Raw genomic sequence first — 20803 nt, 5'->3', positions numbered from 1 at the left:
CATTATCCATCTTTGCCTTCCTAGGGAAATCTCAAAATCAATGCTATAAAATAAAATCATGCTATAGTTATTTTAAACCTCAAAATAATGACATTCTCTCAGGCTGAATTTGGAAATCAATCTATTTCTTGCCTTTTGTTGACATTTTCTATTAGTATTTTCTGTCTTATTATGTTAGGTACATTTTGGGAAACATTATCAACATTGGAATAATTGTTTATATTAACTCTTTCATTTATTTACTTATTCACTCGTTCACCTTATATTTATTGTGTATTATGTTCTAAGTACTGCATTGGATAGTGGGAATATAGTAGTAAATAAAACAAATACAGTCCTTACTCTCTTAGCATTTTAAGTCGGGTAGTAATAAGTATCTACCAATTTGTTGAAAGTTTGCTGAATATTATGATGAGATAGTATAATATGCTCAGAGAATGTGTAATCAGAGGAACTACCCTGGTCTGTGGAGTCAGGGAGGAGTTCCATGAAAAGCTGTTGTTTGTGCTGAGATGTGATGAATGACTAGGGTATAGAGAAACAATAAAGTCTGTCAGACACTTGGATCTACCCAACTAGGTCAGACTTGAGAAAACTAAGCACCATTCCTTTCACTTAACTAAGCTGAGATATGTACCACTTCATTCTTCTGCCGTAATATCTGATTCAAACACGTAAGTCAAATACATTGCTTACAATGTGGATGAACATTACTAAGTGAAAAAAAAAAACAGATACAAAAAAGTCACACATTGTGTGATTCCATTTACATGATATATATACAATAGAGAAATCCATAAGGACTGAAAGTAGATTATGGGTTGACTGGGGATAGCGGAGGGTGAATGGGAAGTAAATGTTAATGGGTATTGGCTTCTTTTTGGGGTGATGGAAATATACTGGATTTCGTTATGATAGTTAAGATATGCACAACTCTTTGGATATTACTAAAAACCCCTGAACTAGAAACTTTAAAGAGGTGACTTTTATGGTATGTAACTTTTATCTTAATAAAACTGCTATTGAAAAAAGAAGAAACAGCCATTCATTGTATTCTAGGAAATGGTCCATAATAAACAATTTTTATTAAAATAAAATTTAATAAACAAATTTTATGCATTCAACATGGTCATGTCATTTCATAAACATACAATAACTATGTTCCCTTAAGTTACAATGTGCTCTAGACACTCAGGTTGCCTCACACAAAAAGGCTTAAGTACAGGATTTTCCTCACACATGGAATTTCATGAGATAAACGGTCATGAAATGTGACTTTTCATGGGGAACCAAAGCAAAGGAAAGGCTTCAGAGGGGAAGAGAAGGAGGCAGGAAGGAAACTATATATGAGGGAACCTTTGCAAACGTCATAGAAGCTCACAGTGCCACTGTCATAATCCAGAAACACTCCAATCCTACCCAGAGGCCTTTTCACGTACTGAATTAAGGGTGGGGAGTTGGTAGAGAGACCGTAATGATTGTTCGTCTTCAAAGAAAATAGCAGAAATGCTTCCTCATCATCAACAACATTCGTATCGCTGGTCAAGGAATCTTTACAGACTCCCAGAATCCAGCTTGAGGAGTGTGTCACATCCACCTCCCAGTAATGCTTGCCGGAGGTGAAGGCCTGAGCTCCCCATACCGCAAAACTTGCCGCTCCCGGGGGCTCTCTGGACACGCCGTGATGGCCTTCTCCAAATATCGCACTTGTAACGTCCTCAGAAAGGCTCATATAGTGACTGGTCCTTTCCTGACTCAGAACGTCATCCTCTGCAGAAAGAGGCAAAAACCAGGTCAGCGAATGGCATTTCCGTGTCCTGAGGGGCAGCGGCTCTCTACCCAATAGGTATTTGCCCCTCCGCCAAGAAAATTAAAAATAGAGAGAGAAATGAGAGTTCAGACTGCCTTATCTGTGAAGAGCAAGAGTTATTACTGCCACTAGGGCACACAAAACTCCTCCAAATCTTACAGAAAAAGAAAAAATAAATAAAAATCCAAACATATCATGAACTGTTTAAAGCAGTGATTTCATGTCAATCTATGGATAGTTTATTTCAGGACATCCCTAAAACTTTTCTTTACTTTAGAAAACTTTTCTTGTGTTGTTTGTCTTTAATACTACTTAACAAATAGATAGCACTTGGCTGTTATGTGAGTTTTTATTGGGATACAAGCTGTACCTGTTACATTTTCAAATGTCAAAAAATTTGATGGAAATCCACATATGCATAGTTTAGAAGCTTCTGGAAAGACTGTTCTGGCTTTACATTGTCAGTTCAGACCCCGGATTCAGTCTGTCCTGATTTCAGCCCTCTGCTGTCTAGACCTACTCTCCACTATGGGCATAACATGGTTGGGCCACATTCACAAATCCCTTGCCTTTCAGTTGTTTTGAGATTGATCTAATAGCATTAAAATTTTTCTGCTTTGACAATTTTAGTCTTTTTTGTCAAAAATTTCTGATTTTATAATAATAAATATTCTTTGTACAACGCATGATAAATGTACTTATAATCTAGAGCAAATTAAAACCACCAATGCCAAATTTAATCTTTCAAAAGTGGAGTAAACTGAATAAACATACAATATTTATTGCTGCTCTGAGAACTAAATACTCTGTCTCTTCATAACTGCATGACCAACATGATTGCCCTTCTCTTGCTCTGCCTGTGTCAGATGTAACTGAAAATACGTATCTTACTTTGCATTTTCAGTAAACTATAAGTTGCAAAGTTCAGTCTTGATCATTGTAATATGACTCTACAGGGAGAAAAATGGAAAGTCCTGTCCTTCCTTCAAATCAGGAAAAAAAAATTAAAATGGAAAAAGTCTCATTTCCAAGAACCACTAAAGAAATTGAAGCTGATTGTAAAGAGCTGACTCTCACCTCTGAAGCTGTTCAGCATGTCTAGGAGTCCAGTAATGCGCCATGAAGTGAGCTCTGGGTTCACTGGCTGAGGCTTTTGCGTCTGCACAAATTCGCTCCTGCAAACAATGACATCAGTTACACTTCCAGGGCAGAGGTTAATCACACAACCATTACAAAAGAAGCAGTTTTTAATCCAAGGTATTTGATCAGAATTCTCCCATTTTTGGTTAAATGGGTGTACATTATATTCTACAGTCTTGGGGATATAAGAAACGTTACCTTACTTTTTTCTAAATTTAAATTATATCAAATTCCAGCTTCGCATTCTTCTCAGATATTATTCCGTTTCTAAAACTATTGAGGATCATGCCCTCCCTCTGCTCCACTTCAGGTAATGCAAAGATCCTGGGTATCTCATAGAGAGCAGAAAATTCAGGCAAAGCCTTTGGGACTTCAGTCCACCAGTAGTCACTGATGATACACTCAGTGTCTAATAGGGAAGAGTCCACTGAGCCAGACAGCTTTGCTCTTTTCTACCAAGCAACGGAATCCAACTCTAGCCTGGCAGCCCTGGTCCTGAGGGCCTGACTTCCCACTGGGCACCAGGAAGCCACTCCCTCTGAGGTCCAGCCTACAGCAGGGGCATGCTGTGATGGAACAGGCTGGGTCATTGCTGCTTCTGGGAACAAAATCACATCCTCCTCTTCCCATTCTTAGAGCATCTCTTTCTTTCCTGTCTTTTTCACCTTACAGCTCTCTAGGGTAGGTGCCTCCTCTGTGATACCTTAGAAAAATCCCTTCAGTAAGGTTTATTTGTGATGAGGCTAGAGAAGATGGGGGGTGGAGGGGGAGAGTGGGTGAAACAAAGCCCAGAATGTCAGATGGTTTTAGGTATATTTGAATTCAGCCACATAAGAAGGAAGCTTTGAGACCAAGAAGCAGAAGGCCTCGGGGTGTCTTTTGAAACAAAATAGAAAATAGCCACAGAGGATGCTGTTAATAGCTCAAAACATATGTTCATTTCATCAATGAGAGAACGACTTGCTCAGAAATCAGAAATCATTGGTGTAAACTCACCTTTCCAGTACATTTCCCAAGTCCTGCAAGGAAAAAAAAAAGATACTGTTAATCATCAGAGTTCTGACCTTTTGCATCTTCTCTAGTATTCTTGTTTTCTTGTTTTAATAATGTATTTTTTCTTATTCCCCTCTAAGGAACGTCAGAGGCTGTCTTAATAACAGAGCCTAAACTAAAACAGAGTGCACTGAGGAAGCAGGGAGGTCAGGAAGAGGCTGTGTAGTGATGCAACAAGATCTAGGTTTCCAGTGTCACTCATTGCCCAGTCTTATTCCCAAGGAGAGATCTGACCAATTATGATAAGAATTACAGCAAAACAGAGAAACATATAAAAAATAATAACTATAGAGTGCATTGAAATTGATTACCAAATTCTACAAGTCTTGCCTGGGCAAGGGGCCAAACCTCAATGTCTTCAGCAAGTGGCTTTTGTGTGGGATAGCTGAGAGTGTCAATGGACTAGGAGAACATAAATTGAGAATTATCCCAACAAAGTTAACCTTCCCCTGGTCACAGAGTTTTGCTGATTTGGGGTAATGTGTCTGCACGGATAGTACTCCTGATTACACTGAAATAATTTTGTCCTATGTTAGTTACCAAAACGCCAAAAGTCTCCCAAAGATTACCATGATATGAGGAAATATGTGGTTGGACAAACATAATGATGGGAGTCAAGGAGCGTTATCACTTAGCTGAGAGGAATGGTAAATGCAGGTAACATTTCAATGTCATGGCAACATTGTCCAGAAAAGGATTCCAGTCTCTGAGGATGGACCCTTCCTTCTCACCTGGAGCAGCTCCACGTCAGGCTTGTGGCACATCTCAGTCAGCTCTCTGTACATTTCTTTCAGGCTTTCTTTCTGTTGGGTCATTCTGAATTCACTTTCCTTGAGTTGTCGGAAAATCTCCTTTGCTTCCTTCTCCAGTGTCTCCAGCTGGAGTTGCTCCTCCTCACGGAGAAATAGATGCATCTTGTGATATTGAACTTTGATCATCATCTTCCTTAAGGCCACGTAGTCCTGCAGAGATAGTGGATTAAAAGGATTACGTATCCACACTCTCAACAGAAATCTTCAATCTTCCATATTTCCTTAGCATCATCAAGAAATAACTTGGTAAACTTTCTGCCTCACATCACAAAGTGTCTTAAATATTTGCTAGTCCTCTCTATCCATCCTTTCTCTATGTTCCTAGTCTCTTTTCCTGTCTAAATCAAGCCCTCTAAGGGGTCCCAGGCTCTCTCTCTGTACTGCTCCATCAATTATTTGCTCTTACCTGAATCTTCCTTTTCTCTTGCTCTTTTGCCTGATTTTTCTACATATTTAAAAATATTTAGGTGTACACCATTTTATACAGATTTTTTTAAAATTCTCTCTGTTTCCTCTAGTTACTACTCTTATTTTTCTCCTCTCCTTCCCAGCCAAACTTAGTGCAATGTTGTCTTACACTCAGTGTCTGAGAAGGTTTATCTGAACTTTCAAAGTTTGACTGTGAATACATTTCATGCCCTGGATATCCGATATACTCTCATTCTTTGCACAAGCTTGTGTTTGCCCGTATATTTGTGGTTACTGATATACCATTTGAAACCACTACTTTTTCCTGGGAAGAAACTACTACCCTTTACCTGCTAAGTTGAATTTAGCTAAAACTCTAAGCCACCATTGTGTTAATCTGCATAAAAACAAATAGAACATTTTCATTCTTACCTCTAAAATCTGGGTTTTGGTAGTTTCCTCATTCAGATTATCTTGCATTTCTTGAGTCACTTTCCATAAAGAGCCCATTCTCTTTAGAAGTTTCTCCTGCAAAATAACCATGAGCTTTAGCGACACAGATGATGATATTGTACATTTCATCCCTTTATTTATGGAAAAAGGCAGTGGCTGAGAAAACAGCAATTTTGAGTTAGAATGGGACGGTTGGATGTTTCTGCATTAATCTAATTTGATTCTAATATTTGGGATATCAGAGGTAACAGAAACATATAATAGAGGGTTAGGGATACCCTACAGATAATATAATCCATTTCCTGAGAAATTGGCATTCAGACTTTTATATAAGCTGACTATGAAGATGTCAAGCTTGCCTCAGAATTGCACTGGCCTCACCATTGCAGCAATTCCGCATGTTTGGGCAATGTTTCTAAGGAAACCTCCCTTGGTAAAGGCTCTGCACATCTATGACTATAGTGTCAAATCTGGTTAACAACATTGAAAGGATACACTTATATCTTGGAATTTACATTGAAAAATCACCTCCTCCACCATCTCCATTCGCATCAACTTCATTATCATCGTCCTCAGCTTTCTCTCTAATTTAGGAGCCTCTAGATTCCAAATTGCCGTAGAGGCAATACCTACCCTGTATTCCTCAGCGGCCCATTGTACTGGACTGTGGCTGTGACCCTCATGCTCTGGGGATTCAGAGCAGGACCCGCAGAGCAGATTCTTGTCAACCTCACAGAAGAGCCCCTTTGCTTCTCTGTGTGCCACACACATCTGCTCCTCAGAGCTCTTGACCTGGTCGGCTCGGGTCTGTCTGGCAAGGGAAGCCAGCCTCTTGAGTACAATATTCGTTCTGAAATCTGGCTTCTCTGATATTCCCCTGCACTCAGGGCAGCGCATTGGAGTTTGGGCTTCCTCCCAGCAGAGGCACAAGCAGGGACTGCAAAAGCTGTGCCCACAGTCTATGGTGACGGGGTCTATGAAGTAGTTCAAACAGATGGAACAGATGAGTTCATTCTGGAAGGTTTGCAAGGCGTCTGAATCCATGTTTCTAAAAATTAATAAATAAATAAAAGAAGAAGAGAGAAAAAGTCATTATTGGGCCCTAAAGAAGAAAAAAAAAAAAAAGCCTCTGGACAAAGGCTTGTCTGCTTGAGCTCTGTCTAATCTACCTATTCACATCCCCTCAGTACAAACCCAGACACGGCGAATACAGACACGTTGGGTTTATGCTATGATACAAAGGAGAAAATGAGACAAGAGGGTCCTCATCACCCTTTTTGTTGGAAACAAACAATTTTATCAATCATACCTAAATTATTTGGACAAGCTTAAAGATTTGGACAGAGGGTAAAAGTTAGGATGATTCCAGAGTTTCTTTCATTAGCTGATTCTTCCAGAATCCCATAGAGAATCTCAATCTCTCTCTCCATGACTCCAAGACTGTGACACACACGTGCACATGCTTGGTCTCTATGCTAACAGTCTGTGTGCAGCCTGACTCCGAACTGACAGATGTACTTTATTCTAAAGACAAATAATGTTGATTCGGTTTAATCTAAGCTGGCTTAATTTAATCAGTATTGGCTTCAACTTTGAACTCCTGAAAATATAAATGGTTGAATTTACGCTTCCAATGTTAATAATAAAACTCCTGCTTTCGAGAAATAAAATGTAAAAATTGTTTGTTATTCCTAGTTCAGGAAAACAATTTTTTCAGAGTCAGTTCTGACCATCAGAACACCTTCACATTTTGAACTGGTGAAGGCTCAAGCTACAGTGATAATAAGCAACAATTAATCAGCTGTTTATTAAAACCAGAAAAAAGGAGAATAAATACTGGGATTTCCTCTCTACACTAGAAAATCCAAAGATGCAGTTAATGGGAGCATGACCAATTCATCTTTGTTTCTGATAATTCCCCATGATGACCAATGCCATTCTTGGCACTCCTTACCAGTTGGTTGGATCTATTTTGAACATTTTTCAAATCTAGTCTGCAAACCAAAGGCTTTAAATAGACAGCAAGTAGAATCTTTACAACAAGGGTTTTCTAATTAATTCAACACATTTAACTTTTGATGTGTATAAAGACTATTACATGCATACATTATGTGGAACATTTTAAGTGCTTTTTGGGTTCAATAATTGCATAAAAACTGCAGAAATATCTTTTAAGATGTAAAAACTCTGTTAACACATGAGGAAATAGAATAAAAAATAATCAAATAATTTAATATAATAAATATCAATACATTACAAATGTTCTAGTTACACGTATTTTAAATATCGATGTCATTTTAAATTACTAGGAAAGCTACTCGTTTTCTTGGACAAGACTCAAGCAGGCCAGAAGGTGCATTGTTTTAGAGAAAGTAGGTATGGAGATATTTGCTCTAAATTCCATACTCACCAGAGTCTACTATGAGTGGTCTCACCTCTAGAAGTTCTGGAAGAGGTGTCTATACCACGGTCAGCAGGAACCCTGTGCACTCTGCAGCCTGGCAGCTGCAGCTTCAATCTACTCTGGAGAGGAAGTGGTCCCTGGACAAATGTGCTTTTTAAATGATTAGACTCACCTAAGGCCACACCTCCTTCTTGAGATTGGCTACTATCTTCAAATAGAAGAGGAAATGGCTGATTAGGTTACACCCAAAGGTATAAAAATGGCTGATTAGGTTTACGCGTATAGAAAACACTTGAGGGCTACACCATAACAAAACTTAGACTTGTTTTGGGCTAAGATGCAAAAAAGTTGACCTCACGCAAATTATTCAAAAAGACATTTTAACTGAAGCAATTATTTCATTAAATTTTTTTTATTCTACAAACATTGATCTCACAATTTTTAAAATTCTTTTTTTTTTAAATAGAAGGATGTGTAGGTGTATGTACACACTGTGTAGCTGAACAATAATTTGAATTTTTGTTTTTTTGCAGGAGAAGATTCAAGATTCGCCCCAAGCTGACATCTGTTGCCAATCTTCCTCCTATTTTTTTCTTCCTTCCCCCGCCAACAAAGCCCCGGTACATAGTTGTGTGTAGTCTTAAGTTCTTCTGGTTCTTCTGTGTGAGCTGCCGCCACAGCGTGGCTACTGACAGACGAGTGGTGTGGTTCCATGCACAGGAACTGAACCCAGGCTGCCGAAGCAGAGCATACTGAACTTTAACCACTAGGCCATCAGGGCTGGCTCTAAAATTGTTTGCTTACTCTAATTTTTAAATGTATAATTGCTAATTAAGTCTTGAGCCATTGTTTATCTGATTATGTCCAACAATAAATTATTAAATGGAATACTCAACACATCTGCACTTTGTAACTTTCTCATTCAAAAATGTGCACCTAGGCACTCAATTGTGTTTTTAAATAATTGTATATATAACAATTGGTGAAATAACCTATGCTAGTATTTTTCTTACTTTCAATATTTTATGACTATTTTGTAATGACTGCTTTATGTAAACATAAAATCTATTTTTTAGATTCATATACCTTGGTGAATAATTTTAAACCAAATACTTTATATATATAAAAATATTATATATATAAAAACACACATATATGATATTTATATGAATATGTATTTATATTAAAATATGATATAATATGATCACAATAATTATGTGTATAACTATCTTTAATATACAGAGAGTTATTTTTTTATTGAGGTGTAATTGATACATAACATTATATTAGTTTTGGATGTATGACATAATGATTCAATATTGGTATGTATTGTGAAATAATCACCAAAATAAGTCTATATCCGTCGCCATACGTAGTTACAAATTTTTTGTCTTATGATGAGATCTTTTAAGATCTACTCTCTTAGATACTTTCAAATATGCAATACAGTATTAACTATAATCACCATGCTATATATGCTCTAGTAAATTATTTTTCATCCATGTCCATATTCCTCTACTTTATATGGGACACTGCCACAGCATGGCTTGGCAAGCCATGTGTCCGTGCACGCCCAGGATCCGAACCTGCAACCCCGGGCTGCCTAAGTGGAGCACATGCACTTAACCGCTGTGCCCCCGGGCCAGCCCCAGAAAATTATTTTTAAAAGAGGTGCTGTACTATCTGTATTTTGTGGGCACCTATCACAGTTTAACAAATCACCAAGGCTTACATACAAGTTGTTTCACTAAATCATCTAATGTTTGGTTTTATAAACATATGAAAATATTCTAACCTTGCTAGAAATTTAAAAAGTGAAAAATCTAAATAAAAGTCATCTTTTAGAAATTATCAAATTAAAAAAAAAGTGATAAAAGAAGCCATTAAACCAGCATATCCTAGACAGAGATTGCCTTATTACTCAATGTTTAAGAGGGTAAATTAATATAAGCTTCAGAAGCATCATTTGACCAGCAATTATACCTCAAAAATATATACTAAGGAGATTAAGGAAAGGAATTAGTATATATACTAATAAGGTGTATATAGATATGTATATGAGGACTTTTCCAGAAATTTAATTCTGGGAAAGTTGCCTCAAACATTTCTTAACATGCTGCATATTATCTACACAAGTATGTAGAGGGAGAAGTTTCTAGTATTCTCAATTTTCAGTAAAAATTAAATGGTTAGGTGTGTAGGATGCCCCCTATGGTGCTGTTAAATGGTGTTCTCCCTTAGCGGGACTTGTCCAACATTTGCCTGCACTGTTATTTCCTGGATTTGTGATCATTTCACACAGCGTTGAAAAGTCATGTAAACCAGGCTCTGTGATCTCATTCTTACTTCAAATAATAAATACAGTAATTAAGCGGTTGCTATCCTTCTAAGTTTTACTAGGTAGTATAGTAACTTCTCGATTCCCCTCCCCCAAACCCAGTCTTCAAAGGTAAGTAAGACAAAACCCCAAGAACCTGCTTATAGTTTAGTAGGGAAGACGAATGTGTATATAGAGAAATAAAAATCGATAACATCCCTAGTAAGGAAGAAGAATCTGCTGTATACGACCTGGAGAAGAAATAAAGAGCAGCTGACTGAACCTGAGATTCTTCCCCGCTTCGTCTTTCCATGGGAAAACCCCCTGAAAAACATGGATTAAAAGCGCAAAAAAAAAAGAGCCAGCCTCATGGCCTAGGGGTTCAAGTTCGACACACTCTGCTTCAGCGGCCTGGGTTTGTTTTTCAGCTGTGGAACCACACCACTCCTCTGTCAATAGCCATGCTCTGGCAACGGGTCACATAGAAGGACTAGAAGGACTTACAACTGGAATATACAACAATATACTGGGGCTTTGGGGATGGGAAAAAAAAAAGAGGAAGGTTGGCAACAGATGTTAGCCTAGGGCGAATCTTTCCCAGCAAAAAAATTAATTAATTAATTAAATAAAATACCTTTAAAAAAAAAAGCTTAAATAAAAAAGGGCTTGAGTCCCTGCTGTGGCCAACACTGAGCCTGCAAAAAGCAGAAAATATCTACTCCTTTACCGTGTGCTAATTCTAGAACACTTGCCAGATGTGAATTCACCAAGGTTTATGGGCTTAGCTTGATAAAACCCTAATATGAACATAAATCTAAAAATGGATAGTTGAAAAAAAGGTATCTTTTGTTAGGCTAAGGAAATACTAATATCATGCATTTTGGAAATAAAAAACAGATGGACCAAATAATATTTTCAAAAGAACAAAGTAATCTATCATGCCTATAGATTGCCATGGAAGATCAGCTTGCAGCAGGTAGGTTAGAAATGACTTTCAGTTCATTCATCTCACATGACAGGCCTGGGACAGGTGGGGGCTGCTGTGAGAAGCCCGAGCATAAGCAGTAACACATCTGTCTGGACTGCAGCGTGGATTTTGACATGACTGGTGCCAGGATCCCCCCAAATTCTGGTACCTCAAATCCTGAGTGGCACAGCTCAACTTGGCTACTGGCAAATACTGATGAATTCCAGGTTGACATCAGTGTGGTTGGTGGGAAGAGTTGGTGAGTCTTTTTACCAGAAGGTGAACAAGAAGGTATAAACCTGCTGTCAGTACTACCTGGGCAACTAGAAATAGATGTGAACACTTACTTGAGGAAAACAGTCCAAATCAGGCTCACCCAGTCATCTGCTTTTCAATTAGTACGAATAACTTTTGACTAGAAGTGTTGGAACACACTCAGACTCTGAAGCCGGTTATTAACCTGGATTATCAATATGCTAGAAAGGAAAACCTGAATGCAGCAGCTACAAGTTCTGTTAGGACTGGACTTCAAATGAACATTTGAAAGTATTTTATAGCATAGCTATCTTCAGGACATAGTGTATCGCAGTGTATTTCCTAATATGTCTGGGATGTAAGTGCTTCTAACCAGCATACTAGGGATCCAGTTTAAAATAATTCCTTTTTATAGTATTAGTCTTTCAGAGGCGCTCAAGAAACCCAACTTAGTGGAGTGGGAGGGAAAGACGCTTTCTGACTTGGGGAAAACTTGGTAGTAGTCTTAAAGATTTAAGTTTTCTCTGAGGTTGAAAAGGAGCTCACTACCTTTTAAATCTATAAATAGTTTCGTGTAGTAGGTAATGAGTAATGGATGAAATTGTGACTCACTGAGAATGGAAGTCCACTGCAGCTGCTGGGTTACTAAATCCTGAATGAGTTCAGGCTCCCCGCTTGAAGGAGCGAAAGCTGACGTGGACCTTTCTAGACAGATCTTTATATGCTGTTCCTGCTACAATGTATCTCCTCGTTTACACAAATGTTGTCCCCACCATATGGTAGCAGTTTCATTTGTGCCATTTTGGTATGGAAAGAATTGAGGTGAGAAGGCTGAAAATACTAACCCTTCTTTGATGTGTGGCTTGTCCCTTATTCTGTAGAGCATAAAACATCGTCGAACAGCCCCAGCCACAGACATATATTTAAAAATCAACTTCTCAATTACACACACACACCTTGTTTGATTACTGATTTGAGTGGTCTATTGGGGAGAATTGACATATTTACTATATTTTGTCTTCCAATCCACGAATATGAGCTGTCTCTCCTTTTACTCATATTTCCTTAATTTCTTTCAATAATGTTTTATAGTTTATATGCATAGAATTGTATATCTTTCATTAGATTTATTTTTACTTAGTTGATGTTTCTGATAATATTTTAAATACATTTTAAATAAACTTTTCCACTTTTTATTGTTGTTTAGAGAAATACACTTGATTGAATTTCTTCTCAACTTCAATAATTATAAATTTCAGGAAATTTTCTAACCACACAATCATGTTATGCTAATAATGCAACCTATGATAGCTTTATTTATTCCCAAATCTTATTTATTTATTTATTTATTTATTTATTTATTTATTTATTTATTTATTTATTTTTTGTGAGGAAGATCAGCCCTGAGCTAACATCCGTGCTAATCCTCCTCTTTTTGCTGAGGAAGACCGGCTCTGAGCTTACATCTAGTGCCAATCCTCCTCCTTTTTATCTCCCCCTAATGCCCCAGTAGATATTTGTATGTCTTAGCCGCACATCCTTCTAGTTGCTGTATGTGGGACGTGGCCTCAGCATGGCCGGAGAAGCGGTGCGTCGGTGCGCGCCTGGGATCTGAACCCGGGCCGCCAGTAGTGGAGCACTCTCACTTAACCTCTAAGCCACGGGGCCAGCCCCCAAATCTTATAAGATTTATTTCTTTTTATTGTCTAATTGCATGGAATAAGACATCTATAATAGTGCTGAATATAAGTGATAATAGAAAACATTCATATTTCAGTCCTATTCTTAGGAGAAAGCTTTTAAATTCTCCATTAAATATGATATTTACTATAAATTTTTCTATATAACCTTTATGAGATTAGGAAACTTAACTCCCATTTTTGTTTGTTAATAATTTTTTAAAAATCATGAATGGGCATTGAATTATATCAAATGCTTTTCTCCTGCATGCATAGGAATAATTATATATATATATATTTTTCTGTTAATGTGGTGATTTCCATTTCTTCTGCTTTCTGATATTACAATACTCTACCTTTCTAGAACAACCCTCACTTGGACGTGATATATTAAGCCTTTGTCTCTCACTAGATTTGATTAACTAATATCTTGTTTAGAATTGTTGCATCTATGTTTGTGTGAGAGTCTGTACTGTAATTTTCATTTCTTGTAATGTCCTTGTCAGGCTTGGATATCAAAGTTGTGAATTGGGAAGTATCACTTCTCTTTCTGGATTCTGGAAACATTTGTCTAAATTTGTTTTATTTCTTAAATGTTTGGAAGATTCCACTGAATGAGATCATTGGAGTTTTCCTTATGAGAAGATTTTTTAAGAATATGGGTTCAATCTCTTTAATATAAATCATGTCATTCAGATTTTCGATTTCTGCTGTCAACTTTTTTAAGATGTGTTTTTCAAGGAATTTGTTTATATCTTCTAAATTGCCAAGTGCATAGGCATAAAATTGTTCATAAAATCCTCGTATTGCCTTATTAACATCTAAGAAATCTGCATACTTGCCTTTTTATTCCTCATCTTATATTTTTGATTTGAATTCCCCCATCCCCACCTTTTTGGATGAATCTTGCTGGGCTTTATCAATTTACTTGATCCATTTAACGAGCCCTTTTTTTTTTTTCAGCGAGGAAGATTAGACCTGAGCTAACATTTGTTGCCAATCCTTCTCTTTTTGCTGAGGAAGATTGGCTCTGGGTTAACATCCTTGCCCATCTTCGTCTACTTTGCGTGTGGGATGCCTGCCACAGCATGGCTTGATAAGTGATGAGTAGGTCTGTGCCTGGGATCCGAACCTGCAAATCCCAGGTTCCAAAGTGGAGCACACGAACTCAACCACCACGCCACTGGGGTGGCTCCTAAAGAGCCAATTTTTGACATCCTCAATTTTACCTACCGTATACTTTTTTTAAAAAGTCAGTATTTTCTGCAATTGTTATTATAATTTTATTCCTAGTTTATTTGGCACGGATTTGATTTTCTTTGTCTACCTCTTTGAGAAAGGCTTTTCTTCTGTTATTATGTGTGCATTTAATGCTACAAATTTCCCTCTAAGCATTGCTTTAATTACATCCCAAAAGTTTTGTTTTAATGCATCCTTAATATTATTCAATTAAAAATATTCCCATCATTGTTTTTTCTTTAATCCATGCAGTTGCATAAGAACTACGCAGAAGGAGGAGAATAAATGCTGAGTGCCAAAAACGATGGACTACACCAGGCTGGGACTTGTCCGTGCTCAGAATCTTCCCTCACCTTCTCCCTGCTTTGCTCTCTATCACAAGCAGCCTGAACCTACAGGCTGAGACTCCCAAGCTTTTGCACAAACTGACTTCTAGCAGGCACTGGAAGGACATTAGAGGGTGAGAGGAAGAGAGAAGTCACTATATTTCTTCTCTCCCTCTCTACTTCAGACACCAACTCCTCCATGATTCCAGCCTCCATCCGTGGTTCTGGATCTGAGGAGAGGCAATATCACAACCTCCCCATCTCCATAGCAGAGGGTGGTAGTGACTCTCTGATGATGCTAATCTTTGGGTTGTTTCGCTGTCTCTTCTTTGGCTTCTCAGCTCTTCCTTCACCAGAATAACTAATTCCTTGCATTACATTCTCTCTGTTTTAAATGCCCGGAATTATTTCTTGTTTAGATTCTTCCTGATCCAGCTTCCTTTCATATATCTAAAGTCTCAAGACCACAAGTTATGAGAATCAGCACCAGGTAACAAATTATTCTTTAAAAAGTAAAATAAGTGCAGTCATCTCTTCTAAGTGGACTAAGGGTACCCTATTTGTTTCCAAGAGGACAGCATAATCTTTTTCCTCTTTTTTTTTTGTTAGAGCTTTGGATTTACACATAACTGTGAGCTGTCAATCAACAAATTTGAAATGGAGTGTTTTTTTAAAGCTACATCTATAACCTAAAAGTTTTAAAGAAATATAAAGTATTGCATTCCACTCTCTGTTTCCCAATTGATTCAACACGATCATCTAACTTATATGAAACAGTTACGTTCACCTTAGCACAGTTTTGGGTGTCTTGGGTGAACTGAAACAGGATAACTGAGCCCTCTCTCCCAGGAAGCTTATTATATAATTAGGAAGATAGGGCAAACAAACAATTTTGAAGATATGCCTGAATTAATCACGCAAGATTTAATAAAATACATCTTAAATATTTAAATAATAAAATTCTTTACAGAAATAAAATCTGAGCTACATATGTAGTTTTAATTTTCTAGTGGTCACATTATAAATAGTAATTAAAAACAGGTGAAATGAATTTTAATAATATATTTTAACCCAATATTTCCAAAACATCATCATTTTAACACATAATTAATATTAAAAATATTAATGAGATTTTTTACATTCTTTATTAGAATACTAAGTTTTTGACATCGCTATACATTATACCCTTAGAACACAGCTCAAATCAGACTAGCCACATTTCAAGTGCTCAGTATCTACATGTGGCTACCCTATTAGACAATATGTAATCAGACAAACCACCCATCTATGTGGAAGACACCTTGTTTTCAAACCCTTAGCTGGCAGAACAATGTCAAGTAGTCTTAGGAAGAGAGGGTGGATTGGAACCCACTTTCTCTAAATTCCATACCAATAAATGGGCATTATAAATGGTCTCATGATGATAGTTTTAGAGGAAAGGCTGTCAAAGTGAGCCAGACTGCTTACTTTATGAGACAGGACTCACTGGTGGCTGTAACTTGGCATCCTAATGACCACCAGTGAGGGTCTTTATTTTCTGGATAATGTGGAGGACTGAATTTTATTCTTTAGCTCTTTTGCAGAATTTCCAAAGACTAGAAACTTTTCTTAAGGTACTGTGCTACACTCTTAACAGAAGATTAGGTTATCATAGCTGTAAACAGGAGTTCAAATCCTTTAGATTGGATTTACATAACCGCCTAATCTGTTTAAGGAACCACCTACAAATACCTGCTGGTGGGAGATAATTAGATCAGTTTGTCTAAAGCCATTATTTGATGTTACATGTTTTAGCTCACACAAGGTGACTTCATGTACGCCTTTCAATGACTCTTCATTCTAAACCTTAAATATATTAACTACAATAGGACATTTGGCACGAATCTTTTTAAAAATACACTTTACCTTTTAGAGTAGTTTTAAGTTCACAGCAAAATTGAGGGAAAGATACAGAGATTTCCTGTTTTACCTTCTGCCCCCATTGGTGCATAGCCTCCCCCATTATTAACATCCCCCACCAGAGTGGTATATTTGTTACAATTGTTGAACCTACAACGACACATCATTATTGTCCAGACTCCATAGTTTACCTTAGGGTTTACTGTTGGTGTTGTACATTCTCTGCATTTGAACAAATTTATAACGAAATGTATTCACCATTGTAATCATACAGAGTAGTTTCACTGCCCTAAAAATCATCCGTGCTCCACCTGAAAACTCTATGCTGATCATGCATCTTTTTTATTTTAAGTGGAGGACTTTTTTAATAAGGCAATTAAAAATAAATATTCTCGGGCTGGCCCCATGGCTTAGTGGTTAAGTGCACTCGCTCCGCTGCTGGCGGCCCAGGTTCGGATCCTGGGTGAGCACCGAGGCACCGCTTGTCCAGCCATGCTGAGGCCACATCTCACATACAGCAACTAGAAGGATGTGCAGCTATGATATACAACAATCTACTGGGGCTTTGGCCAAAAAAAATAAAACAAATTAAATTAAAAAAATAAATAAATATTCTCTGATATAAATAAAAAACTGAGTTCTGTCAGAAAATTGTCCTTTAGATTGGAGAGGTTTGTAAGCACTTCGTACATATATGTTTTATTATAGAGAACTGCTTATTCTGTTTGTGAACTTTTTTAAAGTTAAAAATATTTCACAACACAAGGAGTTTGAATGATGATGGGGACTGAGTTACAGGTATGAAACTGTAAAAAGGCTGTGTATCATTGGATCAGTATTCTGAAGCACAAATTAGTTGCCGTGACTTAGAAAAATTCCCAAATCACTAAGCACAATGAATTTATAGATCAAAAGTTTGAAGTGGGCTAATGAACTTCTCTGAATCATTGTCTAAACCTCCTATACCTATGAGAAACAAGCGCCATTCAAAACTGGTGAGTCAGATTGAGGTGTCTACTTGGTATATGGGTCCTCTGGCTCAATACATTATAGAGATTAACTTTTCTCTGGGACCCGCTCCTCATGTCCTCCTAATATATTCTCGTTTAATAATCCTTTTGACTCTGCATCTAAGCCTGCCATTACATTGCCCTGTTTTTCTGCTTTTCCTGAGCAAGAGGTTGATTTTTATCTTAAGGTTGTGGCTGAAATTCGAGATGGGTAAAGGGAAGTCTCAAATTTTGAATGTAATGATGGAGACAGTTTCTAGTAGCCTCATCTTAATATTATTTAAATTATAATTAAGTCCCAGGTAATACTGATTCCAATATAAGTAATCAAACATGAAAAATGGAGAGAGCGAATGCAATAAATATCTCCAGGGGTATTATTAGAATAAGATACTCGATGTAATGGCAAGAAATTTATCAAATAGAAACACAAATTCTCCCCATCTTCCAAAATCAAAGGCAAATGCTGAACGTCCTTAAAGTAGCTAATTCTGCCTGTATATACAAGCAAATCGAAGGTAAATAAGAAGAATGTTAGCTATGAAATTTTCTTTGAAAAATAAGAAACAATAAAATTATTAAACTTAGAGTGTATTTGCTGTTACTTAGAAAAATTTTAGCATCAGTAGACAAGCTCAGGAACCATAGGCAAAAAATAGGAAAGGAGTGCTGGACTGAAGACCCGAAGGAAAAAATTATTCAATGTGAGATCACTTGGAGAGAGGCAGAAAGTCAGAAAGAAGCCAGGGAAAAATGTTCTCTGTTAGTCAATAAAGTGCTGCATGAAATATGTGGCAAGAGGAGAGAGAAAGTTAACTACAGAATCTGGGTGGTAGTAGTAGCAGAATCGAGAGTGAAAGGATGGTGGAACATTTCTGATGAGTATTTTCAAAATCTGGAGAATCATTTCCATCTTAGTCATCTATTTAAGAGACTAGAAGACAATTAAGATGCTCCTTGCCTCATGACTCACAGTTAGCCAGGCCTAATGGTAAACCTTTGGCACCTTGCCAATAATGAAAAGCAGAGTTTACTCATTCTTGAATACTGAGACTAGACCTAACCTTGAGAAACACCGTCTCTTTTGTTGAGGCTCTCATTTTTCATTGAACACAACCTCTTGGGGTTTCTTCTATTGTGCCAGTCATTTCATGTTTTTCTTCTGACGCAAAAAAAAAAAAAAAATCTTCTTTTCCTGTGTATCCAGAATTCCTAGATATATCTCTTAGCTTGGTGTGCCCTATGCCTACGCTTGAACCAATAGGAAAGGAACAGAAGTGCTGTACAGAACACCAAGTCATTTCCTTAAAGTCAGGTCCCCTTGCCCTGGCTATTTTTTCGGCTTTCCTGCTGGATGAGACATGGCAACAAATTGGAATTTCATACACACATAGATAAAAGCCAGTTGCTGAAGATGTCAGTCTTCCTCTTGACCACCTCCCATATCTGGACAGACATGAAAGAAACACCTCTTCCAACTCATTTAAATTTGGGAGTCTTCGTTAGAGATTAGCCTGTGCCCTAACTGGTTCCATGAGGGATTTTTCCCCCGCACTCAGTACCTATGAGAAACGAACCCTCAGCTTCATGGGATTGAGCACGTCACAGATTATGCAATTTCTTCACATTTCAGTCATCATTTATCCCATGACTATATCCTGAAGTATTTTTCCTTTTTTAAGAATTTTTTAGGAGACATAAGTATCACATTGTATTATAGAATTCTGTATTCTCTATCATCTGAATTATTCTTTCAAATTTAAATTGATTTTGTTCGTTCCACTGCTTAAGGAGGTTTATACCACCTTATGCATTGTAAGTGATTTAATATATATGTCAGTATAAATTTTCCGACAGTCTCCGTCATTTGAAGTCCTGTTTTCTGTTTTCCTATCGTTTTATGTAGGGTCTTCATCATCCATCTTTGCCTTCCTAGGGAAATCTCAAAATCAATGCTATAAAATAAAATCATGCGGTAGTTATTTTAAACCTAAAAATAATGACATTTTCTCGGGCTGTGAATTTGGAAAGCAATCTATTTCTTGTCTTTTGTTGACATTATCTATTAGTATTTTCTGTCTTATTATGTTAGGTACATTTTGGGAAACTTTATCAACATTGGAATAATTGTTTATATTAACTCTTACATTTATTTACTTATTCACTCGTTCACCTTATATTTATTGTGTATTATGTTCTAAGTACTGCATTGGATAGTGGGAATATAGTAGTAAATAAAACAAATACAGTCCTTACTCTCTTAGAATTTTAAGTCTAGTAGTAATAAGTATCTACCAATTTGTTGAAAGTTTGTTGAATATTATGATAAGATAGTATAATATGCTCAGAGAATGTGTAATCACAGGAACTACCCTGGTCTGTGGAGTCAGGGAGGAGTTCCATGAAAAGCTGTTGTTTGAGCTGAGATGTGATGAATGACTAGGGTATAGAGAAACAATAAAGTCTGTCAGACACTTGGATCTACCCAACTAGGTCAGACTTGAAGAGAAAACTAAGCACCATTCCTTTCACTTAACTAAGCTGAGATATGTACCACTTCATTCTTCTGCCGTAATATCTGATTCAAACATGCAAGTCAAATACATTGCTTACAATGTGGATGAACATTACTTTAAGTGAAAAAAAAAACAGATACAAAAAAGTCACACATTGTGTGATTCCATTTACATGATATATACACAATAGAGAAATCCATAAAGACTGCAAGTAGATTATGGGTTGACTGGGGATGGTGGAGGGTGAATGAGGAGTAAATGTTAATGGGTATTGGTTTCTTTTTGGGGTGATGGAAATATACTGGATTTTGTTATGATATATGCACAACTCTTTGGACATTACTAAAAACCCCTGAACTAGAAACTTTAAAGAAGTGACTTTTATGGTATGTAACTTTTATCTTAATAAACCTGCTATTGAAAAAAGAAGAAACAGCCATTCATTGTATTCTAGGAAATGCTCCATAATAAACAATTTTTATTAAATGAAAATTTAATAAACAAATTTTATACAT

The 20803-nt window shown here is 37.0% G+C and overlaps 1 protein-coding gene across 1 annotated transcript; it reads right to left on the bottom strand.

The window, feature by feature from the left end:
- Nucleotides 1-1133: 1133 nt before the first annotated feature.
- Nucleotides 1134-8146, bottom strand: LOC131408550 (tripartite motif-containing protein 64-like). The gene is made up of 7 exons (XM_058545428.1): nucleotides 8087-8146; nucleotides 6310-6724; nucleotides 5656-5751; nucleotides 4735-4965; nucleotides 3947-3969; nucleotides 2888-2985; nucleotides 1134-1770 (listed from the first exon to the last, which is right to left on the bottom strand). Exons 2-7 carry the CDS (start codon nucleotides 6718-6720, stop codon nucleotides 1280-1282), a joined length of 1350 nt encoding a protein of 449 aa, XP_058401411.1. The 5' UTR covers nucleotides 6721-6724; nucleotides 8087-8146; the 3' UTR covers nucleotides 1134-1279.
- Nucleotides 8147-20803: the final 12657 nt, after the last annotated feature.

This window comes from Diceros bicornis, chromosome 7 (genome assembly GCF_020826845.1).
Source record: "Diceros bicornis minor isolate mBicDic1 chromosome 7, mDicBic1.mat.cur, whole genome shotgun sequence".
NCBI classification, from domain to species: Eukaryota; Metazoa; Chordata; class Mammalia; order Perissodactyla; family Rhinocerotidae; genus Diceros; species Diceros bicornis.
The sequence above is the reverse complement of the archived record's forward strand: the minus strand, read 5'-3'. Positions and strand labels throughout refer to the sequence as shown.